The 16,778-nt window shown below is 40.4% G+C and overlaps 1 protein-coding gene across 2 annotated transcripts in view; it reads right to left on the bottom strand.

Annotated features, from left to right (window-relative positions):
- EIF2B3 (eukaryotic translation initiation factor 2B subunit gamma) overlaps positions 1–14,300 on the bottom strand; it is a 127,619-nt gene extending 113,319 nt beyond the window's left edge. The window contains exons 1-3 of one of the 2 annotated variants that reach the window (XM_028123486.2): positions 14,228–14,300; positions 12,209–12,368; positions 8,444–8,589 (exon numbers count right to left, since the gene is read on the bottom strand). In XM_028123486.2, coding sequence (XP_027979287.1) covers positions 8,444–8,589; positions 12,209–12,356 — 294 coding nt within the window. In that variant the 5' untranslated portion in view covers positions 12,357–12,368; positions 14,228–14,300. The remainder of the gene's footprint in view (positions 1–8,443; positions 8,590–12,208; positions 12,369–14,227) is intronic. The other variant, XM_028123487.2, reaches the window with a different exon arrangement.
- Positions 14,301–16,778: the final 2,478 nt, after the last annotated feature.

The raw sequence follows: 16,778 nt of genomic DNA, 5'->3' as shown, positions 1-16,778 counted from the left end.
TCATTTCAGAAATAACAGCTAAACTAGAAAGGACACAAAAGTGAATAAAACACGACTCAATGCATAATACCTCAAGGAAAACAGAATGTAAAAAAAGAAGACAATCCTAAAATTTAAAAGGAAATAGATAAAAAGAATTTGAGGCAAAATAAGAAGAAAAGCAACAAAAATCCAGCAGATGTTTAAGAATCCCAAAGACTAGGGGGCACCTGGGTAGCTCACCTGGGGAGCTCAGTTGGTCAAGTTAAGTGCTTGCCTTCTGCTCAGGTTATGATCTTAGGGTCCTGGGATCACACGTGGGCTCCCTGCTCAGTGGGGAGCCTGCTTCTCTCTCTCTCCCTCTGCCCTTCCTCCCTGCTTGTGTTCTCTCTCTCTCACTCAAATAAATAAAATCTTTAAAAAAAAAAATCCCAAAGACTAAAACCAAAGTAATGAAACAGAACAAATAGCTAAAGTTATAATTCTAGAACACTTCTCTGAAACAATAAAAAAGACCAAAACTTCACATGAAAAGGACATACTACATATCTAGAAAATATAATTCAGATCAATGAAATATATTATGTAGTAAAACCAGAAAAGTTTAAAGAAAATAAAAACTTGGGGTGCCTAGCTGGCTCAGTCAGTAGAACATGTGACTCTTGATCCTGGGGTCATGCGTTTAAGTCTCATGTTGTACACAGAACTTACTTAAAAAAATAAAATAGAGGTGGGGAATCTGGGTGGCAGGGTTGGTTAAGCATCCCACTCTTGATTTCAGCTCAGGTCGTGATCTTGGGGTCATGGGATAGAGCCCTACCTCAGGCTCTGTGCTCAGCAGAGTCTGCTTGAGATTCTCCTGCTCCCTCTGCACCTTTCACTCGTGTTCTCTCTCCCTCTAAAATAAATAAATAAATCTTAAAAAAAATAAAAATAAATAAAATAGGAGCACCTGGCTGGCTCAGTCAGTGCAGCATGCAGCTCTGGATGTTGGGGTTGTAAGTTTGAGCCTCATATTGGGTGTAGAGATTACTTAAAAATAAAATCTTTAAATAAGTTAAAAAACAAAACAAAACAAAACCTTTGGGAATCCAGACAAAAAGACCAACTCACTCATAAGGGAAAGAAAGATTTTCACTTGCATTTTTTGGACGGCAACACTTGACAACAGAATCAATGAGGGAATTTAAGATATTCAAGGAAAAAATGTGAGTCAAGGATTTTATATCCATTTAAAATGGCTTTGAAATATGAAGGCTGCAGCTAATCTGCTGAGCATGGATATCATGAAGACTTCCTAAGGACTCTACTAGAAATAAGCTTCAGAGAGCTAAAAGACTGGAGAGACAAGGACGAGAGCCTTGTGGCAGTGATCATTAACAACTACTGCATCACAAAAAGAGAGACAATCAAAAACTTATGTGCCTCCAGATAGAAGAACACACCATCACCTATGAAAGTCTTGTCCCTGAATTCAAAACCTGAATTTAATGGATTTTCTTGGTCCAACTACCAATGCCGATATAAAGAGAGGGAAACTTATTAGACAACACCACAGGGTCGCAATCAACAAAATGCAGACTGTGGGAGGGTAAATGTATAAGAAAATAAATGGCCCAATTTCTCCAAAAATAATTATAAGAAAAAGAAGAGACAGAGGGAAAATCTATATATTAAAAGAGACATTTCAATCAATTGTAAAGTATAGTCCTTATTTGCCTCCTGATTTAAATAAACACACTAAAAAAACATTTTAAAATTGTATTTATGAGGGGCGTCTGGGTGGCTCAGTTGTTTAAGCGACTGCCTTCAGCTCAGGTCATGATCTCGGGGTCCTGGGAATCGAGCCCCGCACTGGGCTCCCTGCTCGGCGGGAAACCTGCTTCTCTCCCTCTGACCCTCCCCCTGCTTGTGTTCCCTCTCTCGCTGTCTCTCTCTCTATTATTTAAAAAAAAATTATATTTATGAGGCAACTGGAAACTCATACACTGATTGGACATTTGATAATAAAGAATTATTAATTTGTTTTTTTAGGTGTTATAATGCCATTATAGTTTTATTTTTATTTATTTATTTACTTATTTTAAAGATTTATTTATTTATTTATTTATTTCAGAGAGAGAGAGAGAGAGAGAGAGAGAGAGAGAGTGAGAGAGAGAGAGCCCAAGAGGGGGTAGGGTTAGAGGGAGAAGCAGACTCCCTGCTAAGCAGGGAGCCCGATGCGGGACTCGATCCCAGGACTCCGGGATCATGACCTGAGCCGAAGGCAGTCGCTTAACCAACTGAGCCACCCAGGTGCCCTATTTTTATTTTTTAAAGAGCTCTCATCTTAGTAATATATTCTGAAATACAGATGAAATAATATGATTTCTGAGATTTATTTCAAAAGAACATGAGAGGGAGCAAGATGGGTGGTGATATAGATGAAATAAGATTTGCCATGGGTTGGGGCGCCTGGGTGGCTCAGTCATTAAGCAGCTGCCTTCGGCTCAGGTCATGATATCAGGGTCCTGGGATCAAGCCCCGTATCAGGCTCCCTGCTTCCCGGGAAGCCTGCTTCTCCCTCTCCCACTCCCCCTGCTTGTGTTCCCTCTCTAGCTGTCTCTCTCTGTCAAATAAATAAATAAAATCTTTAAAAAAAAAAAAAGATTCGCCATGGGTTGATAACTATTGAAGTTGGGTGACAGATACTTGGGCAATGTTCTATTTTTGTACATGTCTGAAGTTTTCCCTGATAAAAAGTTAAAGAAAAAAAAACTATGGTCCATAATTGGTATTTAATAAATTAAGCAATTATAATCATTATTATACTCTCAATACATACTTGCTAAATGAATGAGTTCAGACATAGATAAGACTGAATCATTCATCAACAAATATGAAACACTATTGTGGAGAAGATTGAAAATCTAAGAACTTTCATGTTATCAACACCAGTTATAAGAATGTAGCTCACTCACCCAGGGCGTGGGAGAATGAATGAGCCAATAATCTCTCTTGAAAAGTCAGGGAAAGAGGGTGGGCAGCTGAAATAAAAAGTAAGAAGCCAGTAAGTCAGCAAAAATTGTGGCATGAGATAAGGCAAATGAAGTAGAAAACAGTGCCAGAAGAATAAAACCAAATGAAATATGTATGTTAGTTGAAAAAACACATAGCAAATATGATGTCCAGCTTCAATATCCTATAAGCACACATGATGGAAGTTTCCACATATAAATAGAACTGCAATATATTTAGCAAATGCAATGTAAATGAAAAAGATTATAAATTAAAATGGTGAAATATATTTTAAACAAAAAAGCCAAATAAAGCTAATATACTATTGTGGTCTTTCTCTAGAAAAGCAGAAGCCACATGGGATAACCTCATAGTAACATTTGGAGAACTCAACCTGGAGGAAGTGGGTAAAGACAAAAGAACCAAAAGCTCATAAACCCCCAAATCTCAAAGGGAATAATCTTACCTAAAACCTTATTTAAAACAGACCAAAATAGTCCCCAAATGTTTAGGAAGCTGCTCTGTGGGCACAAGGTAAGATAAATAAATTGGCTCAGAGGGGCACTGCTTTTAGACCATGGCACAACCTGGGGGTACAACTTTCTACTTCAGAGAGGTACTTGACATCTCTTAGCAAACACCAACAAACTGCCTTCTCAGGCTGTTTCACTTTCCTCAACTGTTATATGTATTTCCATTACCATTCCTACAAGTTTATGTTGATCCCAACCCGATGGTTCTGAATTTTGGCTTAGCTCAGGTTTTACTTTGCTCTTAACGGCTATTTAGGAGTCTACTAAGTTCCTCCACAGGTTAGCTTTGTTGCCTCTGCTCCAGGTTGGAATGCAAGTTGATGTGAAGCCAGGATACCAGGAGCCATTGGTATAGGAGAAACCAAGTAGGGAGAGCAAAGACAGCAGAGACCTGCTAGCCCAAGTAAAAGCTTGAGAAGAAGGCACAGAGACAGGATTATATGTAAAAGGTGCTGTGATGTAAATGATGTAAAAGTAAAGTGGTATGTAAAGGAGGAAAAGAAATGAGACTGTGCAGAATGACTTAATGAGGACTCTTATCTTTAGGTTCTAAAGTAAGGATTCAATGGTCAAAACCGTAAGAGGCAGACATTTTACTTAGGAGTAAAATGTCCTTTTGGTAGTTACTTTACTTGCTTCCACATGCCCACTTCTATTTATAGTTGTCACTACTACTTCTCAAGGCCCTAAGAGTTACCAACTCTCCCATGAGACTTCTAGAATCTCCAGTTCCAGGTTAGGGTAAAAATAACATTTCTAAGATTTAGACACTAGGGAACAAAGAGAATACATCTCCATCCTAAACGTTTAGACCGTAGCTAAAACAGCTCCTGGGAAGTACACTAAACACCCTAAGCTTCTTGGTAAACCTGGCATCCATTCCTATGAAAAACCAGAATTATCATTTCATTTTCTTAGTGAAATTCCCCATACTTCCCTAAGGAAATAAGCAGCTGCAGTCCAGAAAGTAACACACCCAACATTATGGTATTGGAAATCTCCTCTCCAGTCAGAAACACGAAAACCTACTTGGATGGAAGCATAGGAAAACAAAAAGAGAGGACAAAAGTGAATGGAAATGCCTATAATACATTGCACTGGAAGTCCTGGCCAGGGGAAGAGACCAAAAAAAAAAAAGCATAAAGATTAAAAAGGAAGGTGTAATACTGTTATTGTTTACAAGCAACATGATGATGTATATAGAAAATCCTAAAGAATCTACAATTTGACAAGGTCAATCTTCAAAAAACAATTTTATGTCTATATACAAGCAACAAACAGTCGAAAAATAGAGTAAAAAGCACCAGTTACAACATCATTAAAAACATTTACCTAGGAATAATTTACCAAGAGATGTTCAAAACTTCTACACTGAAAATCATAAAATGCTATTGAGAGAAATTAAAAGAAACCTAAATAAACAGATGTTCAAGACTGGAAGAATCAATATTAAGATAGCAATTCTCCCCAAACTAATCTATAGATTCAGTTCAATTCCTACTATAAAGCTAAAATAATCAAGACATCATTCAATGTGGTATTGAAGTAAAGACAGACAAACTGACCAATGAAACAAAATACAGAAAACAGAAACAGACCACACGTATAGGATCAGTTGATTTTCAATGAAGGCACCAGTGCAATTCAATGGGGAAAGTAAAGTCTTTTTAACAAATGGTGCTGGAACAAATATCCATATAGAAAAAAAGTAAATTTTATCCCTACCTCATACCACATACAAAATTAAATCAAGATGGGGCAGACATCTAAACATAAAAGCTAAAGCTTTTAGAAGTAAACATAAAAGAGTATCTTCATTGGGGCACCTGGATGGCTCAATTGACTGAGTGTCCAACTCTTGGTTTTGGCTCAGGTCATGATCTCAGGGTTATGAGATTGAGCCCCATGTGGGGCTCCATGCTCAGTGGGAAGTCTGCCTGGGATTCTCTCCTTCTCCCTCTGTCCCTTCCCCCACTCACATGCTCCCTTTCTCTCTCTCAAATAAATAAATCTTAAAAAAAAAAAAATCTTCACAAGCTTGGGAAAGACAAAAATTTCTTAGGACACAAAAAGTATATTAGCCATAAGAGAAAAAAAGCAATAATTTGAATTTCATCAACATCGAAAACTTCTGGTCATGAAAAGACACCATTAAGAAAGTAAAAAGGCAAGCCCAGACTAGCAGAAGATATTCACAACACATCTGACAAAACACTTGCATCTAGAATGCATAAGGAATTTCTATAATCAATAATAAAAAGGTAAACAATTCAATTTAAAAATAGGCAAATGCTGGGATGCCTGGGTGGCTCAGTTGGTTAAGCAGCTGCTTTCGGCCCGGGTCATGATCCCAGGGTCCTGGGATCAAGTCCCACATCGGGCTCCCTGCCCAGCAGGGAGCCTGCTTCTCCCTCTCTCTCCTTCTGCTTGTGCTCCTCTGTCAAATAAATAAAAATCTTTAAAAAAAAATTAAAAAATAATAGGCAAATGCTTTGAACACACCATAAAAATAAACAAATGGCCAATAACCACATGGAAAGGTGGTTATCATCACTATTATCAGAGAAATGCAAATTAAAACCATGAGATACTACTACATATATATCCACTAGAATGGTTAAAATGTAAAAGATTGACAATACCAAGTGTTGATGAAGATGTGAAGCAAATCCAACACTTACACATTGTTGATGGAAGTATAAAATGGTATAACCACTTGGAAAACTATATGGCAGTTTCTAATACAGTAAACCCTACAACCTAGAATATTTTCACAAAAAGACTTGCAAAACAATGTTCATAACAGCTTTATTCATGATATCTCAAAATTAGAAATAACCCAAATGACCATCAACAGGGAAATGAGTAAATACTGGTGTATTTATTTAATGGAATAAAAAAAAAACCTAGTTATATCTGCAATGATATGAATGAGTCTGAAAAATATTATGCTGAACCAAAGAAACCAGAATAAAATTGTATGATTCCATTATATTTAGTTCATGAACAAGCAAAGTTAACATATGAATTGACTCTGGGGGGTAGGGGTGCTGGGAGGTTGCGGGGGCGGGGGGAGGAGTGAAGAAGGGGAAGGGGGAGGGACTTACTAAAAAAAAGTACAAAGGAACTTTCAGAGGTAATAGAAATGTTCTTGATTTGGGTAGTGGTATTCAGGGTTTATGTATCTGTCAAAACTCACTGAACTATATCCTTAATATCTTTGTATTTTACTGTGTGTAAATTATTCCCCAATAAAGGTGGGATGGAGAGAAAGGCCATATACATTTCTGCATTCATTTTTTGTTCTTTAGTGCATAGGCAGGTTGAAAATATTAATAGATCTGTTTGCAGTCACCAGAAATACCAGGAGAGACTGCTCCCCAATTCAAACAAGATGGCAACATTATCATACAGACTGAATTTTTTCCAAAGGACATCAATTTAAAAACAGCGTACAGTGTATATTTCTCAGTTCATAGGCCACAGGCCAGTAGGGAGACTGTGCCCTCATATTCATATGCGTTGTTAGTATCTAATCAAAGTAGATCAAAAGGTCAAATGTTATCATGTTGTAGGGGTAAGGGTCTGGAATTTTTGAAAATTCCTTTGTATTCTTTCCAGTCAATTAGTCATCTGCAGAATCAACTGCTGCTCTGATTTTAATCACTGTAGATTAACTTTTGCTTGTTCATGGGGGCACCTGGGTGGCTCAGTCAGTTAAGCATCCAATTCTTGATTTCAGCTCAGGTCATGATCTCAGGATTGTGGAATTGAGCCCTGAGTCCGGCCCTGCACTGAGCATGGAGTCTGCCTGGGGATTCTCTCTCCCTCTCCCTCTGTCCTCCCTCCACCCCCACCCCCTGTACCCCTGCACATGCATGCATTCTCTCAATCAATCAATTAATCAATCAATTTTGCTTGTTCATGAACTTCATTTAAATGGAATCTTTTTTTTGTTTTTTAATTTTTTATTGTTATGTTAATCACCATACATCACATCATTAGTTTTTGATGTAGTGTTCCATGATTCACTGTTTGTGCATCATACCCAGTGCTCCACGCAGAACATGCCCTCTTTAATACCCATCACCAGGCTAACCCATCCCCCCACCCCCCCATTTAAATAGAATCTTTTTTTTTTAAAGATTTATTTATTTATTTGAGAGAGAGAGAGCATGAGAGGGGGGAGGGTCAGAGGGAGAAGCAGACTCCCTGCTGAGCAGGGAGCCCGATGTGGGCCTCGATCCTGGGACTCCGGGATCATGACCTGAGCTGAAGGCAGTCGCTTAACCAACTGAGCCACCCAGGCGCCCTAAATGGAATCTTTAAAAGCACATTTGAAATATATCTTTTTTGGGGCACCTGGGTGGCTCAGTTGGTTAAGTGTTTGCCTTCGGCTCAGGTCATGATCCCGGGGTCCTGGGATCGAGCCCCGTGTTGGGCTCCCTGCTCAGTGGGGAGTCTGCTTTTCCCTCTCCCTCTGACCCATCTCCCTGCTTGTGCTCTTGCTTATGCTCTCTCTCTCTGTCTCTCTCAAATAAATAAAAAATCTTTTTTTAAAAAAATATATCTTTTTTAGAAAGATGTACAATTACTCAAAAATATTGGAAACCAGTGACTGTGATAACTAAATGTCTAAATCTTCATTAATAATCAAAATGGGGCACCTGACTGGCTCAGTCAGAGGACCATGTGACTCTTGATCTTGGGGTCATGAGTTTGAGCCCCGTGTTAGGTACAGAAATCACGTAAATAAATACATAAATCTAAAAACTAAATAAATAAATAAAAAGTGGTTGAAGAGTACATGGGCAACAAAATATGTGATGCAAGAATATATTTTCAAAAAAGCATTATAAACTGTAATGCAGTGGGAAAACATAAGGTGATATTTATCTTCAATAAATAATAAAAATGAAGAAATAGTTTCTCACCTTAAGTTTTGGATGTATTTGGCGAAGAGAATCTGCAGTCCCCTTGTCAGCTTCATCAGGAATACACACAATATCTAGCTTCATTTTCATTTTGAATTCTGCAGATAGAGCCTTTTGGACATCCCTGGTTGTAATGACAATGACTTCTACAGCACAAAAGGGAAAAGGAAGGAAAAACACAAAAACTCTCATTCCTTTAGACAGCGATTTCACCATTTCATTTAGATTTGGTCTGTTTCTAGATTTAATAATAACAGCTAATATTATTGAGCCTTTTCAATGTATTTACGGGCATTCTCTCAATTCTTACAACAATCTCATTTTACAAATGAGGGAACCTGGCCTAAAAGATATTAAGTGACTTTGTTCAGGGTCACACAACTAGTAAGCAATGGACTCAAGATAAAACTCAAGTCTGATGATTAGAGCCCACACGTTATTACATGCCACTTCTTGAAGTAAAGAATTCAGAAGAGCATTCATCAAAGCAGATACAAATGGGATCACATTTTAAATCTTCATTCACTACAGAGGAGGAGCCATCACCACTTCCCAACAGATAGCCATGAGTACTTCATTGAGGATCACAATGAACGCTACTAAAAGGCAATTTCCACATAACAGATGTCTTCATTTTATCTATATAGCTGGTAACCAATGACAGAAAACTGGGCATCTTTGTTATGGATCTTTGATAGGGTAATGTAATTCACTACAACATAATATGTGTTGCTGATGTCTGAAGATCAGATTTTTAGCATCTCAATTTCCATTTGTTCCATGATAGTGTTTCAGGTAACAATTATCTCTCCCTTTCACTGTAATCATACTTTTCTGTTTTCTTTCCTTCTCTTCTTTCTTCCTTTCTTTTCCAAATCATTTAACTTTCCTTCCTTCCTTCTCTCATCTTTCTTCCATTCCCTGCTTTGCTTTTAGTAACCAACTCATTCAACCAATAATACAAATACACTTAATATGTAAAGGAAAAATAGGCACTGAGAAGTCAGAAATGAACTCAACATGGTTCCTATTCTTAAGAAACCTAACATGGAGAAATTATGGAGAAATGACTATGGAAGGCTTCCTGGAAGGGATGGCCTTTGAGATAAGCCAAGATACATTCAAGACCACCAAAAACTTCTTTAGTACACACTCTGTAAATGCTGATGTTACAGAGATGAATGAGGTATAGTACTGCTCTCAGATCAGTCTTCCATGCCACTAATTATAGCATAAAACAGGCCTTGGTTGGTACTGAGATAGAAAAACAAAATATGATGGAACCATAAAGGACAGGGTGATTGATGCTGTTTGGAATTTCAAAGAGAAGATAAGATAACATTTTGGAGAGGACATTTTATTTTATTATTTTATTTTTTTGGAGAGAACATTTTAGGTAGAGTGGATAGAGTGAAGAGAGTAACTGCAAATATGGGACAGTCTAATAACTGGACTAAGACGTATGTGTGGAGAGAAAGAAAAACGCTAAGCAGAGCCACATTAACTTCTCTAAACTCATGAACAATATGAAGAAAGTGAACACAGACTTTGCTATTAAACTCCAGAATCCTGTGTTTAGGAGGCACTCATCAATTTCTGAGTGAGCCTTAGTGAGAAAAAATTTCCTACATAGTGGGTATTAAATATACCATAAAAGGCAACCCCCAAACAAAACTGAAGATATAGCAAAAGTAAAAGAAAAAAAAGTTACTGATGACAAATCCACAAGGAGTTATTAAAGGGTAGTATGATATTTTAAAGTGTATTAAAGGGACGCCTGGGTGGCTCAGTTGGTTGGGCATCTGCCTTCGGCCTGGGTCATGATCCTAGGGTCCTGGAACCGAGTCCCGCATTGCACTCCTTGCTCAGCGGGGAGCAGGCTTCTCCCTCTGCCTGCTTGTGCTCTCTCTGGCAAATAAATACATAAAATCTTTAAAAATGAAATAAAATAGAGTGTATTAAAAAGAAAATCTTTTGGGGCACCTGGCTGGCTCATTTGGTAGAGCATGTGACTCTTGATCTCAGGGTTGTGAGTTTAAGCTCCACATTGGGTGTAAAGATAACTTAAAAATAAAGTCTTAGGGGCGCCTGGGTGGCTCAGTCATTAAGCGCCTGCCTTTGGCTTGGGTCTTGATCCCAGGGTCCTGGGGTCGAGCCCCACATCGGGCTCCAGCTCCACGAGAGGCCTGCTTCTCTCCCTCCCACTCCCCCTGCTTGTGTTCCCTCTCTCACTGTGTCTCTTTCTGTCAAATAGATAAATAAAATCTTTTAAAAATAAATAAATAAATAAAAACAAAATCTTAGGGGCACCTGGGTGGCTCAGTTGGTTAAGCGGCTGCCTTGGGCTCAGGTCATGATCCCAGGGTCCTGGGATCCAGCCCTGCATCGGGCTCTCTGCTCAGCGGGAGAAGCCTGCTTCTCCCTCTCCCTCTGCTGCTCCCCCGGCTTGTGCTCTCTCCCTCTCTCAAATAAATAAATAAAATCTTTAAAAATAAAATAAAATCGGGGCGCCTGGGTGGCTCAGTCGTTAAGCGTCTGCCTTTGGCTCAGGTCATGATCCCAGGGTCCTGGGATCGAGCCCCACATTGGGCTCCCTGCTCGGCGGGAAGCCTGCTTCTCCCTCTCCCACTCCCCCTGCTTGTGTTCTCTCTCGCTGTCTCTCTCTCTGTCAAATAAAATCTTTAAAAATAAATAAATAAATAAAATATTAAAAAGAAAATAAATAATAAAAAGAAAATCTTTTCTAACATCTCTTAACATCAATGTCACGTAGACCACTGCACAGAAATGTTCATGGGTCTGTCTCAGGAAGGCAATTCTCATAGTACAATGAACACTGGAACATGAGACTGTGCCCCAGGATCTGACACCACTTCCACCTGGTACTCAGATTTGCTTTATCTAACTATAGGATACCTCAAACTCATTGTGGCCAAAGCAAAATTCATTATATTCATTCAAACCTGTTCCTTGACTCATAATATCTTTCCTAGTTACTCATATCACCATCTAGTCACTTAGTCACCCAAGCAAAAAGTAGAGGGAACTCTTCTCTCCTTCTCCACTCTCCCTCCCCACTAATCATCAACTTTCTCAAAAGTTCCCTCTTCTCCATTCTTAGTGCTACTTCTTTAGTTCAGGTCCTCTTCATTGCTGGTGTGGACTTCTGTATCAGTTTCCCAATTCATCTACCTGCTTGTGGTCTTGACTCCCTCGAATCCATTCTTTATACAGTTTCCAAAGCAATATTTCTAAAATGTGCATCTAAGTTGTCAAATTTATTACCATAAAGTTGTTCATTATATTTACTTGCTATCTTTTTAATGTCTGTAGGATCTGTAGTGATGTCCCCTCTATTTATATTTGTATCTAGATTATAAGGTCCTAGAAATCAGGGCCTGAGTTATCTTCCCAGTACTGTGCCCCTTAATATATTAATATATTACCGGGTACATATAGATTCACAGTAACTACTGACCATGAGGTACTAACCTGGATTCCGACTGTGCTCTTTCTGATATCCTTACAGGGTTCATCTTGGATCACTGCAGAGAGCAGCTCTAACATAGTATCAGTGCTGTCTTCTCAACCTTTTTACACGGCAATAGAATACTCCTATGTTCTTAATTTACAGAGGCCAGTATTCAGTCAATGCTGAGTCCTGGTCTTCTCTCATTCATCCTTTCTCACCCTCATAAAGCTGAAAAATCACTGGGATCAAACATCCCCTAAGTTTTATGAGTATACGTAATTGTCATAGCTCACCTTCAAATCCAACACGCTCAAGCAGGTTCAATGGGTACCAAATTAAAGGTTTGTTCCCAACTGGAAGCAGAGGTTTGGGAATGCTGGAAGTCAGGTCTGTCATCCGAGATCCCCCTCCAACTGCCATCACTACTGCTTGAAATTCCATTTTCACAAACTGCTGTCATAGAAAAAATAACAATTGCTATAAACACAAATGTAGGCTTATATCTGAACCTAGATTTGCAGAGCCCAGTGGTAGAAACAAATCAGATTAATTCCTTTTTCTAAACTCAAGGTACTAAACAAAGTTTGACCTTCAAAAGAATCTCTTTACAGCAACTACCACAGAAAAGGTGCATAGTAAAAGGTGATAATTCCTTACTGATTTAAAATAAAAGTACTTTTTTTAAAAAAGATTTTATTTATTTGACAGAGGGAGACACAGTGAGAGAGGGAACACAGGAGGGGGAGTGGGAGAGGGAGAAACAGGCTTCCCACCGAGAGGGAGCCCGATGGGGGGCTCGATCCCAGGACTCTGGGATCATGACCTGAGCCAAAGGCAGGCACCCAACGACTGAGCCACCCAGGCGCCCCAAATAAAAGTACTTCTTGATTTACAACAAACGATATAACTTTTTAAATACAAGTGTGAAATGTACTATTCAGAAAAAAAAAATTGACACCAAATTGGCAAATAATGTTGCACTTTTGCCCAAAATTATGATAAGTCCTGGGCCCCTCATCAATATTTTTTTTAAATTTTATTTATTTACTTATTTGACAGAGAGAGACACAGCAAGAAAGGGAACACGACCAGGGGGAGTGGGAGAGGGAGAGGCAGGCTTCCCGCGGAGCAGGGAGCCCCATGCGGGCTCGCCCCCCTCAGCAATATTTAAATTGCAGCACTTAAACCCAGTACACCCAAGGCATAAAGTGAAGGCTCCTGCACAACATCTACAACTGAAAGACAGGGTAATTTTCGGGCGCCTGAGTGGCTCAGTCCGTTAAGTGTCTGCCTTCAGCTCAGGTTATGATCCCAGGGTCCTGAGATTGAGTTCCACATCTGGCTCCCTACTCAGCGGGGAGCCTGCTTTTCCCTCTCCTGCTGCTACTCTCTCTCATAAATAAATAAATAAATAAATAAATAAATAAATAAAATCTTAAAAAAAAAAAAAACCCATAATTTCAATTCCAGCAAGCATTGCCTCAGATTGGAATTTAACTTCAATTTGGCTGGCATTATATAATTCCTATCACATCTCATGTTATTATGAAAAGAGCACTGGCGCTTTCGGAGTCAAAAGACCTGAGTTTGAGTTCTGGTTCTACCACTTATAGGTGAGGTGACCAGAGGCCTGACATTTAAAACTCTAAGCATCCTCAGTTCCTAGAAGGGAACCTGGTACTTAAGCTCACAGACCCCTGAAGCGGACTGTCAAAATGCCTCAATGCCACTGGGTGATGGGAATCACAGCAACGAGTCTCGTTAGCCTCCCAATCTATAGAAGAGGGTGTTCATGGCTTCTCAGACATGCTTCCATCATAGCAGTTATTGCCTTCTCCCTTTGTAACTGGGTAAAACACTGTCATAATTGGTCTCTCATCTGGATCTTACTGTATTCCTATTTAATTGCCTTGCCCCCAAACAACTAAAAATAGGCAGAATAAATAAATGAAGGGGTGAAGTGGAAAGAGTTCAGGCACTGTGCTAAGAGTGTCTAGTCCCGGATCTCGTTCTCACTCGCTGTGACTTCAAGCAGATGCTCCCCTCCCCGAAACTCCTCTCCATCTGTTGCATAAGGTGTCTGGCTCAGATTCTCCCCAAGCTCCCTTCTACTTCGGCCACTTAGCTGCCTGGCCGGGTCGCGCAGGGACTCGAGCTGGAGACCCTGGGGCTCTGCAGCCCCGCCCACCCCATCAGGCCTTCCTTGGCCGGGATCAAGGAGCCTGAAGCGGGGCCCCGTGGCCCTCACCGCGGTGCTGACTCCCAACAGCCAGCTCGTAAGGGGCCTGGCAGCGCAAAAGCCGCAGCTTTACCTCTCAACTCCCCGCGCGCCACAGCAGCTCCCAGCGCTCCCCACGCCGCCTCCGACTGACAGCCCAAAGGCGCAGGCGCGCGATGGCCGAGCAGATCGATGGGACGCGCGGGGCAGGCCCGCGGAGGAGGGACGAGCACGGAGCGATAGATTGTGCACCCAAAGCGCGCGTGCTTCCAGGAGGAAAGGAGGCGTTGCGGTCTGTTCCCTTTCGACTCATTCACAAATCATCAACGCCCATTGAGTGTCCTTCCTAATGCTGGGCCCCTGGAATCCGCACTGGAACAAGTCACGGTCTCTTGCTTCAAGAAGTTCTCATTCTACGACCTGGCCCCGATTACAACTCTGTGAAAAGAGCTGATTGGGAGCCGCAGTTTTGGGCTAGCCAGTGGACAAATGTCTAAATGCCCTTGCAGGTCAGAGATTGCCAAGGCTTTCTAGGTCTGCGATGTCTAAGGTGGAGACTCACATCGGCTTTCTGAACCAGACTCTGATGGTATGGAAAACAATCACCTTTAACCATCAAAACTGTGGGAGGAGGGGTGTCAGCGAAGACCTCATTGAGACAGTGACACTGAATGGCTTGAAGAGAGTGAGTCAGGTGGATATCCCGGGTAAGAGCCTTATAAGTAGACTAGCTAGCGAGTGCAAAGGCCCTGAAGAGCCTGCATGTTCAAAGAACAGTAGAAAGGCCAATATAGCTAAAGGGAAGTGAGCCAGGTGCAAAGTGAATGATGATCTAAAGGTCAAAGAGGCAATGGGAGATTGGGCGGAGAATTCAGATCACACGGGTCTTGTAGGCCATTGTGAGGACCTTGAATTAACCAGAGGAGGGACATGATATGACAGGTTTTTATTTATTTTTTATTTTTTAAATATTTTATTTATTTATTTGACAGAGAGAGAGAGAGCACAAGCAGGGGGAGCGGCAGGCAGAGGGAGAGGGAGAGGGAGAGGGAGAAGCAGGCTCCCAGCTGAGCAAGGAGCCGGATGCGGGGCTCAATCCCAGGACTCTGGGATCAGGACCTGAGGGGGAGGCATACATTTAACCGACTGAACCACCCAGGCGCCCGGGTATGACAGGTTCTTAAAGGATCACTCTGGTTGCTGCGTTAATAGATTCCCTGGAATTAGGGAGTCCACCTAAGAGGCTGCAACTGCATGAGAGACCCCAAATGCCTACATCTAGACAATTACAACAATTGTGAGAGATAATAATAAAATAATTGTTGTTTTAAGCAGTTAGTTTTGGGGTGGTTGGTAAGCTACAGTAGATAACAGGAACAATAGCCATTCTCTCTTTCCCACACATTCCTATAATTACCTAATCTTTTAGAAGCTTCCTCTTTTTCTGTCCCTCTCTTACACTTTGAGTTGCTTCAGCTCCTTCCAAGCTAAGGGAGTTTAATTTTTGCAATAAAAATAAAGGAGTTTGACATCATTCAACAATATTTATTGAGTGCCTAATATATGCACCCTCAAGGACCAAGATTTAATAAAATTATGTTATTGCTCCCTCAAAGACATTCTTTTTTTTTAAAGATTTATTTATTTGAGAGAGAGAGAGTGCAAGTAGGGGGAGGGATGGAAGGAGGGAGAGAGAGAATACCAAGCAGACGCCCCACTAAGCATGGAGCCCAACACGGGGCTCCATCCCAGGACCCTGAGATCATGACCTAAGCTGAAACCAAGAGCCGGCCTCCTAACCAACTGAGCCATGCAGGTGCCCCCAAAGACATTCTTAAGTGAAACTTACTTTGCTTTATTATTATTTTATTTTTATTTTTTAATTTTATTGCAAGTGTGTGGCAGTGAAGAATACAATGCATATTAATACAGTTTGGTATCACTGCTTTGATTCATGCCAAAGCACCAGCAGTTTAGCCACCATGGCTTTTGCACCATTAGTGCAAATATCAATACAATGAAAGGCAGATAATATTTTAGTATTATTATGAAAATAGTTTTCACCTGACAGATACCTTGAAAGGGTCTTAAAGACTCCCAGAGGTCCACAGAGCATACTTGAGGAACTGTTGCCTCATGGATTCCTTCTTTCTGGCTCTCACTGCTTCTAGTATTTACATTATGGAACTCATCACAAAGGATTTTCATCCCCTTTTTCATGTTTTCTCTGTCACACTGGGAACCCTTGGAGGACAAATATGTTATTTACTCCTCTCTCCCCAGGTCCTAGCACAGGACCTGGGACATGCTAAGTAAATGATATTGAATAAATTAAATTTTCTCACAAATTTCCCTTGACCTCCCATTTGGTGGTGGAAAAACTGAGCTGAGGGCCCAGGTCACTGACAACATCTCTTTTCCAGAACATTCCTTCTCATTAAGTCAGTCTATATTATCTCTTATGCCTAGCCTCATGCTTATTATTTATTTTTATTTATGAATTACATGGGAAGTACTTAATAAAGTCATATTGAATACAGGCTGTTCCCTATAATGTTTGTTTCCTGTTCACATTTCTTCCCCAAGGGATATTTATATGTATGTTTTTATATGTGGTGGAGACTAGTTTAAGAAGGTCAAGCTCT

This window comes from Eumetopias jubatus, unplaced genomic scaffold (genome assembly GCF_037043125.1).
Source record: "Eumetopias jubatus isolate StellerSeaLion01/CBP00866 unplaced genomic scaffold, mEumJub1_p1.0 scaffold_4, whole genome shotgun sequence".
NCBI lineage: Eukaryota > Metazoa > Chordata > Mammalia > Carnivora > Otariidae > Eumetopias > Eumetopias jubatus.
This window is presented reverse-complemented; position numbering and strand designations above follow the sequence as displayed.